Raw genomic sequence first — 13305 nt, 5'->3', positions numbered from 1 at the left:
TCCACCAGAGTGGTCCAGCTTCCCTTCTTACACTCCAACTCTTCCAAAGTAAGAGAGCGCCCCCTAAAGGGCATCCAAAGACTGCAATTCCCTCTTTCCAACTCACCAAGGAGATGACTGAGAACAGGTGAGTTCAAAAGAATTAAGTTTGAGACTGCCAGGCAACCTCACGATAAAAATCATGTAAGCTGATCTGGGTGTTACAACTAGCAACAGGCCATCTCTTTACAAAGCAGGAAGAAAGTTGTAGTTTCTATATGAGAAAAGATTTCACAGGGCAGAGATCTAAAAAAGCAAGTGTTTAAGAAGACCAGATTCCTGAAACACGACCACACTAACCATAACCACTTAGTTTAAAACTGTGTTTAATGTATGTAACTAAACTGAACAGCTTCTCAGCAGAACACCGGGAGGAAGTTGGCAGAATGAGTTCAGAATTCTTTTTTCTTAAGAAAAAAGTGGGGAAGACCAGCAAAGCAAACCTCAAGAGAACCCAGCGGCTCCCAGCACCGGAACCAGCGGCTCCCAGCACCGAATACTGCTGCCCTTTCTAACCCACACTCCTTTTCATCAGGGAATGATCCGCACACCCACCTGGGCACAGTGAGCTTCCAGCATGCATCTGTGGGATGACCAAACCCAGCCACAGTTTAAATGGTGTGCTACTATTACAGAGACAGGGTCAATGGGATAAAAGTCAAAGCCCAGAGACTGGCACTAATGTGTAATTTAGTAAATAAAATAAGGGGGACATCGGGTCCCTGAGGGGATGACCTCAAAATACTCCATTAAGAGGCTGGAAAACACTTAAATTTCTCTGTCTTACATCAGCTACATTGAACTACTCAGGGTGAAAATTGAAATGGTTAAAAAAAAAAAAAAGATGGAATGTAAAGGTATTCTTTCAGCATATAGAATGGAAAGAGATTCACAGAAACGACTTCTGAACACTTAAGAACTTTTGTGTTGAAAAAGTATAAAATTAAAATGTAGATTAAAATGGAATAGACCATAATATGTACATCATAAAATAGCATTGCTATATAGTCAGAGTTCTTAACAAACTCACTTAGAGAAGCAAGACTCCCATCTTCAAATTGGGCAAAGATGAACAGAGAATCCAGAAAACAATTCCATGGGGGGAGGTGCGAAGGCCAAACTTAATTAACAAAGAACTGAAAATTAAAACATGGTTTCAAATTTGGGGGTATGGCTTTTAAGGAAAAGCACTTGAGTCACATGAGGACCAGAGTTGGGATCCCCAGAACCCATACAAAAAACTCAGTGGGTGTGGTGCCCTTATATAATCCCAATGCTCAGGATGGAGAGTCGGAGCAAGCAGGCAAGCCAGACTGGTCCAAACCACAAGCACTGGGTACAGGAAGAAAACGGGCCTTGATATTGAGATATTAGGTGGAGAGCACTTATAAAGACACTTTGTATCAACCCTGGGCCTTCACATGCATGAATGTACTTGTGCACATGTACGTGCACAAACACACACACACACACACACACATACACACACACCTGTACACATACATACATACATACATACAAACACATGTAGACCCCAAATACACAAGAGGCAAAGACAAGACAGTTTTCCAGCTGGGAGGACACTAATGGAGTCTTCTAGAAAAGACACAAAACACAATGCTCACGTCACTAATCCAACTGGATTCTTAAGAGAATAAGTACATGTGTATAGACATGCACAAACAAACAGCATCGCCAACCACAGAAATCTTGTGTTCTCTTACCCTATACTGTGTTCTCAGAACACTGTGTTCCCTACACTACACTGTGTTCCTCTAATGGATACTTGTCAGTTTCAGAAATTAGGACAGTCACTTGAAAAGCAAACCCCCTTACCTTGATAAAACCCCAGATCCCACCAGCAGGTGCATCATCCTGGCCTCTAATAATTCTCGGATCTTCCTGTTCCTCTGGGAAAGTAATGGCTGATGTGGTTCCAGGTCCCTGTACCAGAGATGTCATACTGGCTTGCTGAGTGATGGGAGCTGGCATAATACCTAGTCAATGGCAAAGATTTAGTTGGGTAATTTATTCCACAAATGTTTTCCTATAAAAGGATGTATCATATGAGAAGCTCAAAACAAATTCAATCACAGAACTACTTAAGTACCTAAAGATGAAGTTATTAACTCAAACCTTTATAAAAATAAATTTAAAAATCCCTCAAAAGGTATTTTCCCCTTTACATAGGTTTATACCAAGTGTCCTGAAAAAGAACAAATACAAGCACACACATACACACACAGGGGTGTCTGTGTGCGTGTGTTCCTGTTTGTCCTATCCAGCATTTGGATGATAGTTGGACTTCTAATCTCTTTAATCCATAGAAATAATTGAGCACTCAAACCCATTGTTAAAAAAAAAAAAAAAATCACTACACATACTCCGTATACTTCCAAAAGAAAACACCCATTGGGGCTGGAGAGCGAGTTCAACTGCTAACACTGGCTGCTCTTGCAGAGGACCCAGGTTCAGCACCCACATGAGGCGGCTCCACAGCCATCTCTAACTCCAGTTGCAGCAGATAAAACACTTTTAAGCCTCCTAAGGTGTCTGCATACATGTGGTAGCCATACATACACTTAGGCAGGTGCACGCATGCGCACACAAACATGCACACAAATAAAATAAATAAATCTCTTTTAAAAACACATGTAAACACAGATAAGCATGTAATACCCATGTTCCATAATGAATTTTAGTTGTAAAGATAGGTCAATTTGGATAATAAATAATCAAAGCTAAAGTGCTCCTTTACCCTAAAATGATGAACAACAGAAGAGAGCAAAGATTATGTTTTGATAACTTGTTTCTAACAACCACACTAAAGAAGGGGACCAGGGAGGATGTAGTTGGCCTAAGGAAAGAAATGGCCCAGTCTCACCCACTCCTGACACATGGGACCAGCTAGATAAAATCTATCCCCTAGGGAAGTTACTCCTGATAAAAAAGCAAACTATAATGTACTCTTGGATTGCAGCCTCCAGCTTATCAGTAAGTAACAAATATTAGCATGGAATATGGGAATTCTCTCTCACACCTCAAATGTCATTCGTACATCAGTTTTTATACCACATTAAAAACTACACAGTAAGTTACATTAGTTTTACTGTTAATAATTTAAGTGGCAAAAAGATGAGCGTGGGAAGCTCTGGAAGTCAGAGTGAAGACTAGATCCTTCTGTGGAGAAAGCAAAGGCCCATGAGCAGCGGCTGGGCACGTCTATACATACAAGGACTATACTGTCCACCTCAGATCACTGTCTAGTGCACAGATCACAGTGCAGCGCAATCAAAACCGTCAAACATGGCCGAGTGCTGGGGACAGTGGAGAAGGTCACCTGTGACTGGAGGTGCAGAGAATGACGGCATCAGAGGCGTCTGGGGCGCTCTCCCGGCATGGCCCCTCGTGATGTCGTAGGCTGCACCAACGGAAAATCCTGAGATAGGAGGACCCGAAGGTGGTGTGGACAGGAGAGCGCCGGAGGCGGAGGTCGCAGGTGGGAAGGGGGCTGTGGGGGGGCTGCTGAAGGCCGTGGCAGGTGACAGAGACATGGAGGGTGGCACAGAGGTGCCACTCAGGGGAACCGAAGGAGCTGGGGACAGCGGCACAAAAGGAGGCGGGGCCGAGGGCTGCACAGGGGGCAGGGATGGCTGAGGCGTGGAGTACGCGTGTGGCGGCAAGGACTCCATCCCGGACACACCAGGAGATGAGAAGGAACTGGTTGCAGCTAAAACAACAACAAAAGAAGAGGATAAACACACAGAGATGAAAAGGCTTTTTATCTCATTTTCAAACTCCCCTGCTTGGGAAGGCCCTAATGTGGTAAGGCAAATCATAATAATTAATTTTAAAGGTGTAATTTCCAAGGTGCAGGTAGCACTTGTTCCTGAGTGCAGGCTCTGGGATCCCACTGGGGAGGCCACACAACTCCAGGGCGGCACTGTCCCAGAGCAGACCTTCCTTCCCATTAGTTTGCTCCTCAGATAAGAAGGCCATTCTCATCCCGCATTGGAACATTAAAACCTCAGAAAGGTTAATCCCCACACAGTCACAGAACACCAAGGCGACAACAATGCTCTGAAGGCTGGCTAGAAGGAGGGTTTGGAGTGAGTGTGAACAGGGCGCGCGAACCTGCTGCCGGCCAAACACCACGCCTGCTGACCTGTGACAAGCAAGGCTGTTTCTCTGTAGTGGTTTAAATGTAAGAGGGCTATGTCTTCGCACCCGACAAGATCAGAGAAGCATTAACAAACACATTCTTAACTGATTCTGAGAGACCAGTGTCTTCCTCAGCCTCCAACCCGCCAGAGGTCAGGCCCAACACCCACCTAAGTGAACCTCAGTGGAGGGCATGGCGGTGGCAGCGGCGGCCAGGCCTGCGGGGTTCAGGGGAGGGGTTCCAGGTGGAGTTGTCTCTATTCCGCTTTCTTCCATCATTGTCCCTCAATTACGGTGCACTGCAGAGATACAAAACGTGATAAGCTTTACTCAGGGGCAGCAGCTCACGCAGTCAGAGAACAAAACTAAGAAAGATCACAAAGAGGCAAGTCTGCCTTTACCGCTGGTAACACCACCACGTCTGGAGGAAAGGCTTAGCCAAACTCCTGAGAGACGGCTGCGACGACCCACCTGGTCACAGCACTTGGGCTCCTCTGAGGACCCGAGTTCAGATCCCAGTGCCCAAGCAGACAGCTCACAACTACCTGTACTGCACCCTCCTCTAGCCTCCAAAGGCACCCACGCACGTGTCACATGCACGCATGCACGCACGCACACACGCACAAAATATTTAAAAAAAAATTTTAGTATCTGAAAGAATCTGTATAGTTTTTGGGTCTGGTTCATTTCTGTGCATAATTTTTCTTATTTGCAACAACTTTTATAACAAAGTTTAAATAAATTTAAAAAGCTATGAAATTACTTAATATACAAATATCCTGTGACATTTCCATATACATATTTTATAACCTGAAAATAATTTTGCATTAACCATTTCATCAATGAAGCTGTATATTTCAAATAGTAGAGTGCCAAGTCGATTTGGCCACTTGAATCCTGTTAAGAGTCACATGCAGGTTTCAGTCAAGATGCTTAAAATACAAACATCTAATTTATCTTTGGCCGGGCGGTGGTGGCACACAACTTTAATCCCAGCACTCGGGAGGCAGAGCCAGGCGGATCTCTGTGAGTTCGAAGCCAGCCTGGGCTACAGAGTGAGACCCAGGAAAGGCGCAAAGTTACACAGAGAAACCCTGTCTTGGAAAACCAAAAAAAAAATAAAAATAAAAATAAATTACCTTTAAAGCCCCTCTTCTTCCCTCACAAAACACCCCACGTGGGCTACTCTGTTAACATTTCTTTTTAAAAGTTAAATTTGCTTGACTTTACAAATGCACTCTCTTTCCCCAGTATATTCCATGTACACTATACCTATTATCATTTTTTTAAAAAAAATCAAGATGCCTTCAGCTCTATAAACAGGCTAGCCTCCAGCCTGGTCCACAGCAGCTTTGTAAAGTGAAATGGTGTGGCTCGGGTGTTAGAAGTTGCCTGTAAAAATCGAAGAAAGTACGGTCCTAACAGATGATGATGCACACCAAATACAAGGAACCATCCTTACAAATCCGAGTGCCTTCTCAGCACTCAGCTTCATGCCCATAACCTGTGCAGCTCTCAGCCCTCTTCAGAGAAGGTCTTTTTGCACTGGATGGCGGTTAATGGAGAGAGTCGGAAGTACTGGAAGCATAGCAAGTAAGTGACCGTGGAGTGCTCAGCCTTACCAGGAACAGCTAAGCAACACCCGTCGTCCCACCAAGGCGCAGGGAGCATCATGGAACAGGGGGTGGGAAGACTGTAAGAGCCAGAGCAGGAGCTGCTATGAGACAGGGTCGTCTAGACATGATGGGGCCACAGGACCTGCACAAAATCAAGCCCGTCAGTTTCCAGCAAGGATGGAGGAGGAGTGGTTCACAAACCCAGCACTAGCTGAGGGGCTGAGGCAGCTGATGGCTGCTGGGGAGGGGGAGGAGTCTGATTTCTTCAGGGATATGTCCCGCAGTAGACCTGCGTCCTCCCCACCACCACCACACACACACACACACACACACACACACACACACACACACACACACACACACACACAGGCAGCACTATTTGAAGGAGGTGTGAGTAGGTGGGGGTGGATATGATTCTATTTAAAAAATTACAAATCTTAGAATTCATCTTAAGAGTATGATAGTGTTAACTATAGTCAACTTGACAGACTCTGGAATCACCTGGGAGGAGCAGCCCCAGGGCACAGCTGTGGGCATTATCTTGATTGTGTTTACTGCAGTGGGAAGATCTGCCCACTGAAGGTGGGACCATTCCCTGGTTGGGCTCCTAGACTGTAAAAAAGGGAAAATGTGAGTTTATCATCACCAGGATCATGCCATTTTGTAAACTTCATTTTGGTTGATTGGTAACAATTCCAGTAACTACAGGAATTTGATTTCTAGAAGTAAATTAACTTGTTCCATAGAGTACTGATTATTCTACCCTGTGAATCCCAGGAAAGACATTTATTGGTCTCTGACATTCTTTCTGTCACTGCTCACCATTCATAGTCATAAGTCTTTCAACTCCCTGCCTCCTGCCTTCTAACCACCCCAGTGAGGAAGCTGATGGTGGTCTCTGATTCTTGCAGAGACCCCCTCTGCAGGTTTTTCTCCCTGAATAAGGAAGGGTCTCATGCCCTGGCCTGTCTTTCCTTCTTGCTCACCTTCCGTTTGGTCACACACACACACACACACACACACACACACACACACACACACACAGATGGTGTCTACGCAAGAGAACCTGAGAGGCAGAGCAGGGTAAGCTGGGAGCAGGGCAGAGGCCAAGAAGATAAAGGGCTGGACTGAGGGAACCTTTGGACTACAATCCGGAGCTAAGTCTTTGAATGCGGTAGTGCAGTGTGTTGTCCTTTATCCAGGAGCGACCACTGCCAAAGGGCAGTGCAGCTGAAGAAAATTACAAGACATCTAGGCTTAAGAGAAGTGTTTAGTCCCAGGGCAGATCATTTTATTCTAATTTTATGTTTATAAATGTTTTGCCCACATCCTGTGTACCATGTGGGTGGCTGGTACCCATATGTCCGATATTTCCGATGGTCTTAGGAGACCTCTGGAAGAGGGAGGGTCGTTTGACCCCCAAGTTGAGAGCCACTGCTCTAGGAAGTTTAGAAGAGTGTTAGCCCTTGGTCATAAGGAGAGATGAAATGAGATCTTCCCAAACAATAAGCACCCCTTTCCTTGAGGGGTCCTACTTAACAATGGAGTACCTTCAAGAGGACTGGGACATCTCTTCAATATGATCTGAGGGAAAGCTCTCCACTGAGCTGAAGTTTCTGAGGGGTCCATCTGGCTGAGGGTCAGAAAGAAGGCGTCTCCAACAGGAAAAATCTAAAAAACTCTCCCTAGGCTGAATCAGCCATTGGCTGATGGGAAGTCAATGGATACAGTCCCTGTTAGAACTGCTTGAGGCCGGGCTGGAGTAACAGTTGGGGAAGGGAGGTCTCTAGGTTGGGAAAACAGTTCACTGTCCACTTAGAGTAGGGGCAGTTACAGGGGGCACGTGGGGGTCAAAAGCACCCACTGCCAAGAATAATCAAAGACTGGTGAGTGAGAAGCCATGGACTAAAGGATGATCATAACTATCCCTCTGACCAGCCACATCAAGGGCCTGAAGGGGTGAGAGGGGGCACAGCGGGAAAACAATCTGGAGCGCTGGTTACTGTAGTTACAGAAACTTTCAAACTGGTGTGACCACCACTACCAAGAGCAGCAGGCATCCGTTCATCAATCTCCGCTTCCTGATTCTGGATGCCATGTGACCTTCAAGCCCCGCCTGGAAGTCTCCGCCATGGTGGGCTATGCCCTTGAACTATGAAACGGATAAGCCCTTCTCTCTGAAGTGGCTTCTGTTGTTTGTTGGAGTGTTTTATACAGCAACAGGAAAAGAAATTCAGACAGTACAAAACCAGCTCTAAACATGCAAATTGGCTCTTGATGTTTTGACTCATTTTACAAACGTTCAGCGAAGGCAAATTGTTTGCCAAGCACTGAATTGAGCTAAGCAAAATCTGGTCAACATAGAGACTTGTACAGGACACAACCAAATAACAGTACCCACCCATACCTAAGGATGCTGGTATAATTCAAAACAGTAACAGCAATAACAGGACACAACCAAATAACAGTACCAATACCCAAGGATGCTAGTATAATTTAACACAGTAACAGCAATAACAGAACACAACCAAGTAACAGTACCATTACCCAAGGATGCCAGTACAATTCAACACAGTAACAGCAATACACAGCAAGGCTGGATTCTATATGCTGAGCCTGAGAACACAGTTATGCTGGACAGAAGAAAGGATTCTGACCGAAAGGTCTGGGGAAGGAACCCAACTCTCGGATGAGCTCAGTTCTGAAAGGTAAACCCAATTTCCATAAGTCAAGGAAAGAAAGCTCAAATCGGGAAAGGGGAGGCGCCCAGAAGAACAGTGGGCACACTGCAGGTATAAACACTATGGATGGCAGAGGGAGCAAGACACAGTCATGCAAACCCAAGTGACGGAAGAGGACTGAGGGCCAGCCAGGGCCCAGATGCACAGCCTTCCTGACAGAGGTACGGAGCTGGCCCTTTTAAGAACAGAAAGGCACTGGAGCTGGAGGAAGCATCTGTCTTTTTATTCTAACTCTTCTGAGATTTTAAATCCATAAGATGCGAACACAGTAGAGTACACTACGCAAGCTGATCTCAGTCACAGTCGCTTACAGAAATTCGCAAATACCGAAGGCAGAAAACTGGCTATGAAACGGCACTACTAACGGCTCTGGAGAGCTTCCCCGGACTTCGGTTGTTTTTAGTTATTGCTGAGTATATGAGGTGTGGACAGTTCTGTGAAGCTGAACCACGTGCAGAGACAGCCATCATCACCACAGTTAGGACCCACAAGCACACCATCACCCCAAACTCCCTCACTGCACTCCTTTCATCCTCCAAACATAAAGCCAGCAACAAAACACTCCCTGGGTCTCTCACTTCCTCACTTCACAAAGATAAAACAAATAAAATCACACCCCGAATAACCTCTTCATATTTGACTTTCCCCACCACCACCACACACACAGAAAAATGTCTGAAGTTCATCAAGGCTGGTCCACTTGCATTCTTGATAAATGGCATTTCCACCTCACAGATGCCGTCAGTCCACCCACTACCCACTGAAGACCTGGGCTGACCCCCGTTATTGACAATCCCTATTTGTGTTCTGAAGACTCCTTTGGGCATGGGTCCTAACTCAGTGGTGAAACACTTGCCTAGCAAAATGCAAGGGCCCTGAATTCAACCACCAATACCATGAAGGGAAAAATGAAAAAATATTCCTTTGGCTGAAATATGTACACTGGACCACTGGGCACAGACAGCACTCGGGTACAGAAGTAGTTCAAACCATGTCTGCCAATAGCCTACACTCGGAATAACCATAACCTCATATCCCCTAGGGTTTCCATGACAACTCCTGGTTGTCACAGGGCACTGCGGGTATATCAGGTAGTGGCTCAAATCCCCATAATGCACATCTCACAACCCACAAGAATCTTATGTCCCCAAACATCCACAGTGCCAGGCTGAGACTCTGTAGCCTAAACTAAGGCGATGATGGAGCTGAGAAAGGAGACAGACTTGAGAAACGTTTAGGGGGTAAGACTCAAGGAGTGCCCATAAAGGATAAGAGGGGTTGGCATGAATTACACACTTGGTCAGACAGATAATGGTGCCAACAGGTAGGAAGGACGGAGAGTTCTGTAAGAGGCCAAGGTGTCTTTGGGGGGTGGGGGGGATCATAAAGTGCTTCCCCTCTAACTCAGCAGGAGCAAGTTCCTGGGAACCCCTGAGAAGGGACACCAACTGGGTCCGGAGTTCACACACCACAAACCGCAAGTGTCATCGATGGACCCACCGTTTCTGATACCCTGCTCCGCGCTCTCTCTCCTAAGAAGAGCACACCAAGATAAAGGGACTAACGACCACTTAACGCCAAACCTTCTTTCTGTCATGTGGCCAACTAACCTGCAGAAAATAAGACCAGCAGAATGGCAGGGAGAAACGAGGACACGCTGGCACTCAGAAGCAGCCAGCATTTCAAGGTAGGAATGGACGACAGCGCTCAATACTGCAGAGAAGCCAGAAGGGATGCTGTGAATGTTTCCACGGGTTCGCTATATTACAGATGATCTCCGAGCTGTTTCCACAGAGGGGAGACTAGGGGATGGCTAGGATCAAACGGACAAGTAGGAAGAGACAAGCATGTACTCCACCAAAGCCTGGTTGTGAAGAGAGGAAAGATAAGGTATTCCAGAGGCTAAATATAGGCCTATTCCCTACCTGGACAAAGACAGATGACCTGGGAGAAAGGCCCCTCCACGGACTGCATCCCTTTCTACCCAGGTCCCTTCATCTCTTAATTGGTCACCTCATATTCTGGAGGCAGAAGCTATCCAATCCTTGCCACGGCTAGGTCCTATTTAAAGATAACCCCATCTCTCAGCAAATGCATGGGCAAAAGAACTCACCTGAGACACGTAATCAATTTCTTTCGGACCTTAAAAGCTTTACTGTTTGAGGAATGGCTTAAATACAACACACTGAAATAAACTTCGCAGACATGAACACACCCTCAAAAAAAAAAAAAGGAAAGGAAAAAGAAGCAGCAGCCTACTAGGATAAACAACAGAGAAGCATCTGTTGACAGAGCTTTTGAGGAACAAAAGTAGTCCGAACGCATCAACGTTACAGGAAAAAAGAGATGGAAATAGCTTACAAGATTAGTCCTCAGGCGCTCATCAAACCGCTCTTGGAATCGGGTTGCACCTACTCAGGTCTGCAGTAGACGGCTACTTTTAATAAAAACGGGAAGGTGGACTTCTGACAAATTCAGAGCATCAGAAGCTATTCCTGTTGATCTTGCCGATGCCCTACGTTTGCCTCGAATACCACGAGACGGAGGTCAGCGGTCTGTGTCCATTCTCTGTGCGGAGCCCGAAATAAACTTCCCTGCACACTCAGTGACTGTGACTCCAACAGCACCGCGAGTGCCTGCCCCAGGGCGTCCGGATCGCGGACGATTCAAAGCCACCTCTCAAATCAACTGCTGTGACAAAAAACTCTTGGGCGTGAGACCCTGCCGTGTAGGAAACAAGCAAGCCTGCAAAATCGGGCTGAAGTGGGTCCGGGTGGAAGGGCCCCTGCAGGGCGGCGCTGGCCACTCGCGGGGATCCCAAGGAGGAGGCACGGCGTCCCACCGGGGCGGGTGGCCTGGGCAGTCCGGGCAGCCTGTGCCACGTCTGCAGGCCGGGCTGGGCCGGGCGAAGGTCCGCGGGCCTGGACACCCGTGCCCGCGGGGGTGGGGGGGGCAGGTGCAGGCCCCGGGGAGCCGGGGTCGGGGCCCGAGCGATGCGGAGCATGGACCCCGCTCTCCCGACGAGTGTCCCCGCAGCCCGGAGCCCCCACACTCCGCCGCCTGCCGGTGTGTCGGTCGGCCGGCCGGCCCGCCCACCCGGGGCTCGCCCCAGTCCCGTCGCCGCCGTGCGAGTCACCGCCAGGCCCGCGCTCACCTGGGTCCGGGCGAGCGCCTCTGCGGAAGCTGCACACGCGGTGTCGGGGTCCGGGTCGGGAGGTGGGTGCCCGGTGCAGGGATGCGGCTCGGCGAGGACGAGGAAGAGCGGAGCAGCGCGCGTCCCGCGCCAAGATGGCCTCCGCGCCGCCCCGCTGCCACGTCGCCGCCACGCCCCGTCACGCCCCGCCACGCCCCTCGGCCCGCCCCCTCCGCGCCGCCCCGCACCCACCCAGGACTGGCCCGGTGCGGCCGCCGCCCACAGCGCTCCGGCCCGCCTCCCCCGGCCAGGCCGGGATCAAAGCTTTCCACGTAGCAGAGGTGGCCTCGCCCGAGGGAGGAGGTACTGGGCACTGGAAGGGCGGCAAGTTACCCTGCCGATGTTCTTCCTAAGTAATGCAAGATATTTTGTTTAAAAAAGAAAAAAAAGGGAGGGAGGGAGGGAGGGAGGGAGGGAGGGAGGGAGGGAGGGAGGGAGGGAGGGAGGGAGGAAGGAAGGAAGGAAGGAAGGAAGGAAGGAAGGAAGGAAGGAAGGAAGGAAGGAAGGAAGGAAGGAAGGAAGGAAGAAAGACCCCCTAGAGTTCTGGAGCAACTGCCTTATTTTATAGGCACCTGAAACCAACTATGTATATTAAAGGAACCAATGAATGAAATGTAATAGAAAAAAAAAAAGAATTTCACAATTAGAAATCGTAATTTGGCTCTAAAGACCCCTTCCTTTGCAGCATCCCCTTGTACAAACTACCTAGTCTCCTTATTTCCATCTATAAAATGGGAATACTATTGTCCAGCACTAACTCAGGTAGGTAGCAAAGTCTAATAAAACAAGATGAATGAAAGGACCTTTAAAGCTGCCCAGGGTTCAACAAATGAAGAATTACAGCTCTCGTTTTAGCTGGAAATCTTCATTCGGGGATTTATTCATAGATTTGAAATTGATGCATCTCTTGAACTTGGCAGCTTTAAACACTCTACAGTTCTTACCTGAAAACTAATAGTATTTAGCAGTTCCCTGACAGTAGGTATGACTGCAGTTCCCTTAGTTACCTTATCCACTCAGAATGTGTGTAGGTGGCTGGCTGGGTTACTCTTTTAAACAGCTTTGTTTGGGGCGGGGCTGAAAGCAGATACCATCTCCATCCCTTTGGCTCACACCCTTAGTAGTTATAAGGTATGTTGATTTCTTCATTCATTTAGCAAATATTAATTAAAGGCTGCAGTGTGCTGAGCCTTGGTATGCTGCAACAAACAAGACAGGCAAGGTCGTCGTACATAGCTTTCCTTTAAATAGGAAAAAAGCCCATGAGCAAGAAAAATCAACAAGACAATGCAAGAGTAATGTGACATGGACCATACTTTAGGCTCGCACTTAGGGATGTGGGATGAAAGTGCAAGGTTTGGTGTAAGAAATGGGATTTGAGCAGAAACTTATCCCAAAGCAGGCTGTGGTTATCTAGACAGAAAGAAGAGCCTGCAGGAAGTTGGGGCAGGGGGGTGGGCTTTGTTACAGAGGAAGTCAGAGACCAGTAAGAAACAGGACCACCAGAGCAGGAAACCAGGCCAAACCAGCCCCGTAGGCCATGGCAAAGCCTATG

General features: G+C 47.7%; 1 protein-coding gene across 2 annotated transcripts in view; it reads right to left on the bottom strand.

Moving 5' to 3' along the window:
* Prrc1 (proline rich coiled-coil 1) overlaps positions 1–11891 on the bottom strand; it is a 30288-nt gene extending 18397 nt beyond the window's left edge. The window contains exons 1-4 of one of the 2 annotated variants that reach the window (XM_076555281.1): positions 11712–11891; positions 4371–4499; positions 3380–3769; positions 1876–2036 (exon numbers count right to left, since the gene is read on the bottom strand). In XM_076555281.1, the coding sequence (XP_076411396.1) occupies positions 1876–2036; positions 3380–3769; positions 4371–4479 (660 nt within the window). In that variant the 5' untranslated portion in view covers positions 4480–4499; positions 11712–11891. Of the gene's footprint in view, positions 1–1875; positions 2037–3379; positions 3770–4370; positions 4500–6317; positions 6340–11711 lie in introns of those variants that run through there. The other variant, XM_076555282.1, reaches the window with a different exon arrangement.
* Between the last annotated feature and the right edge of the window lie 1414 nt (positions 11892–13305).

The sequence above is a fragment of the Peromyscus maniculatus genome, chromosome 19 (assembly GCF_049852395.1).
Source record: "Peromyscus maniculatus bairdii isolate BWxNUB_F1_BW_parent chromosome 19, HU_Pman_BW_mat_3.1, whole genome shotgun sequence".
Lineage (NCBI taxonomy): Eukaryota > Metazoa > Chordata > Mammalia > Rodentia > Cricetidae > Peromyscus > Peromyscus maniculatus.
The sequence above is the reverse complement of the archived record's forward strand: the minus strand, read 5'-3'. Positions and strand labels throughout refer to the sequence as shown.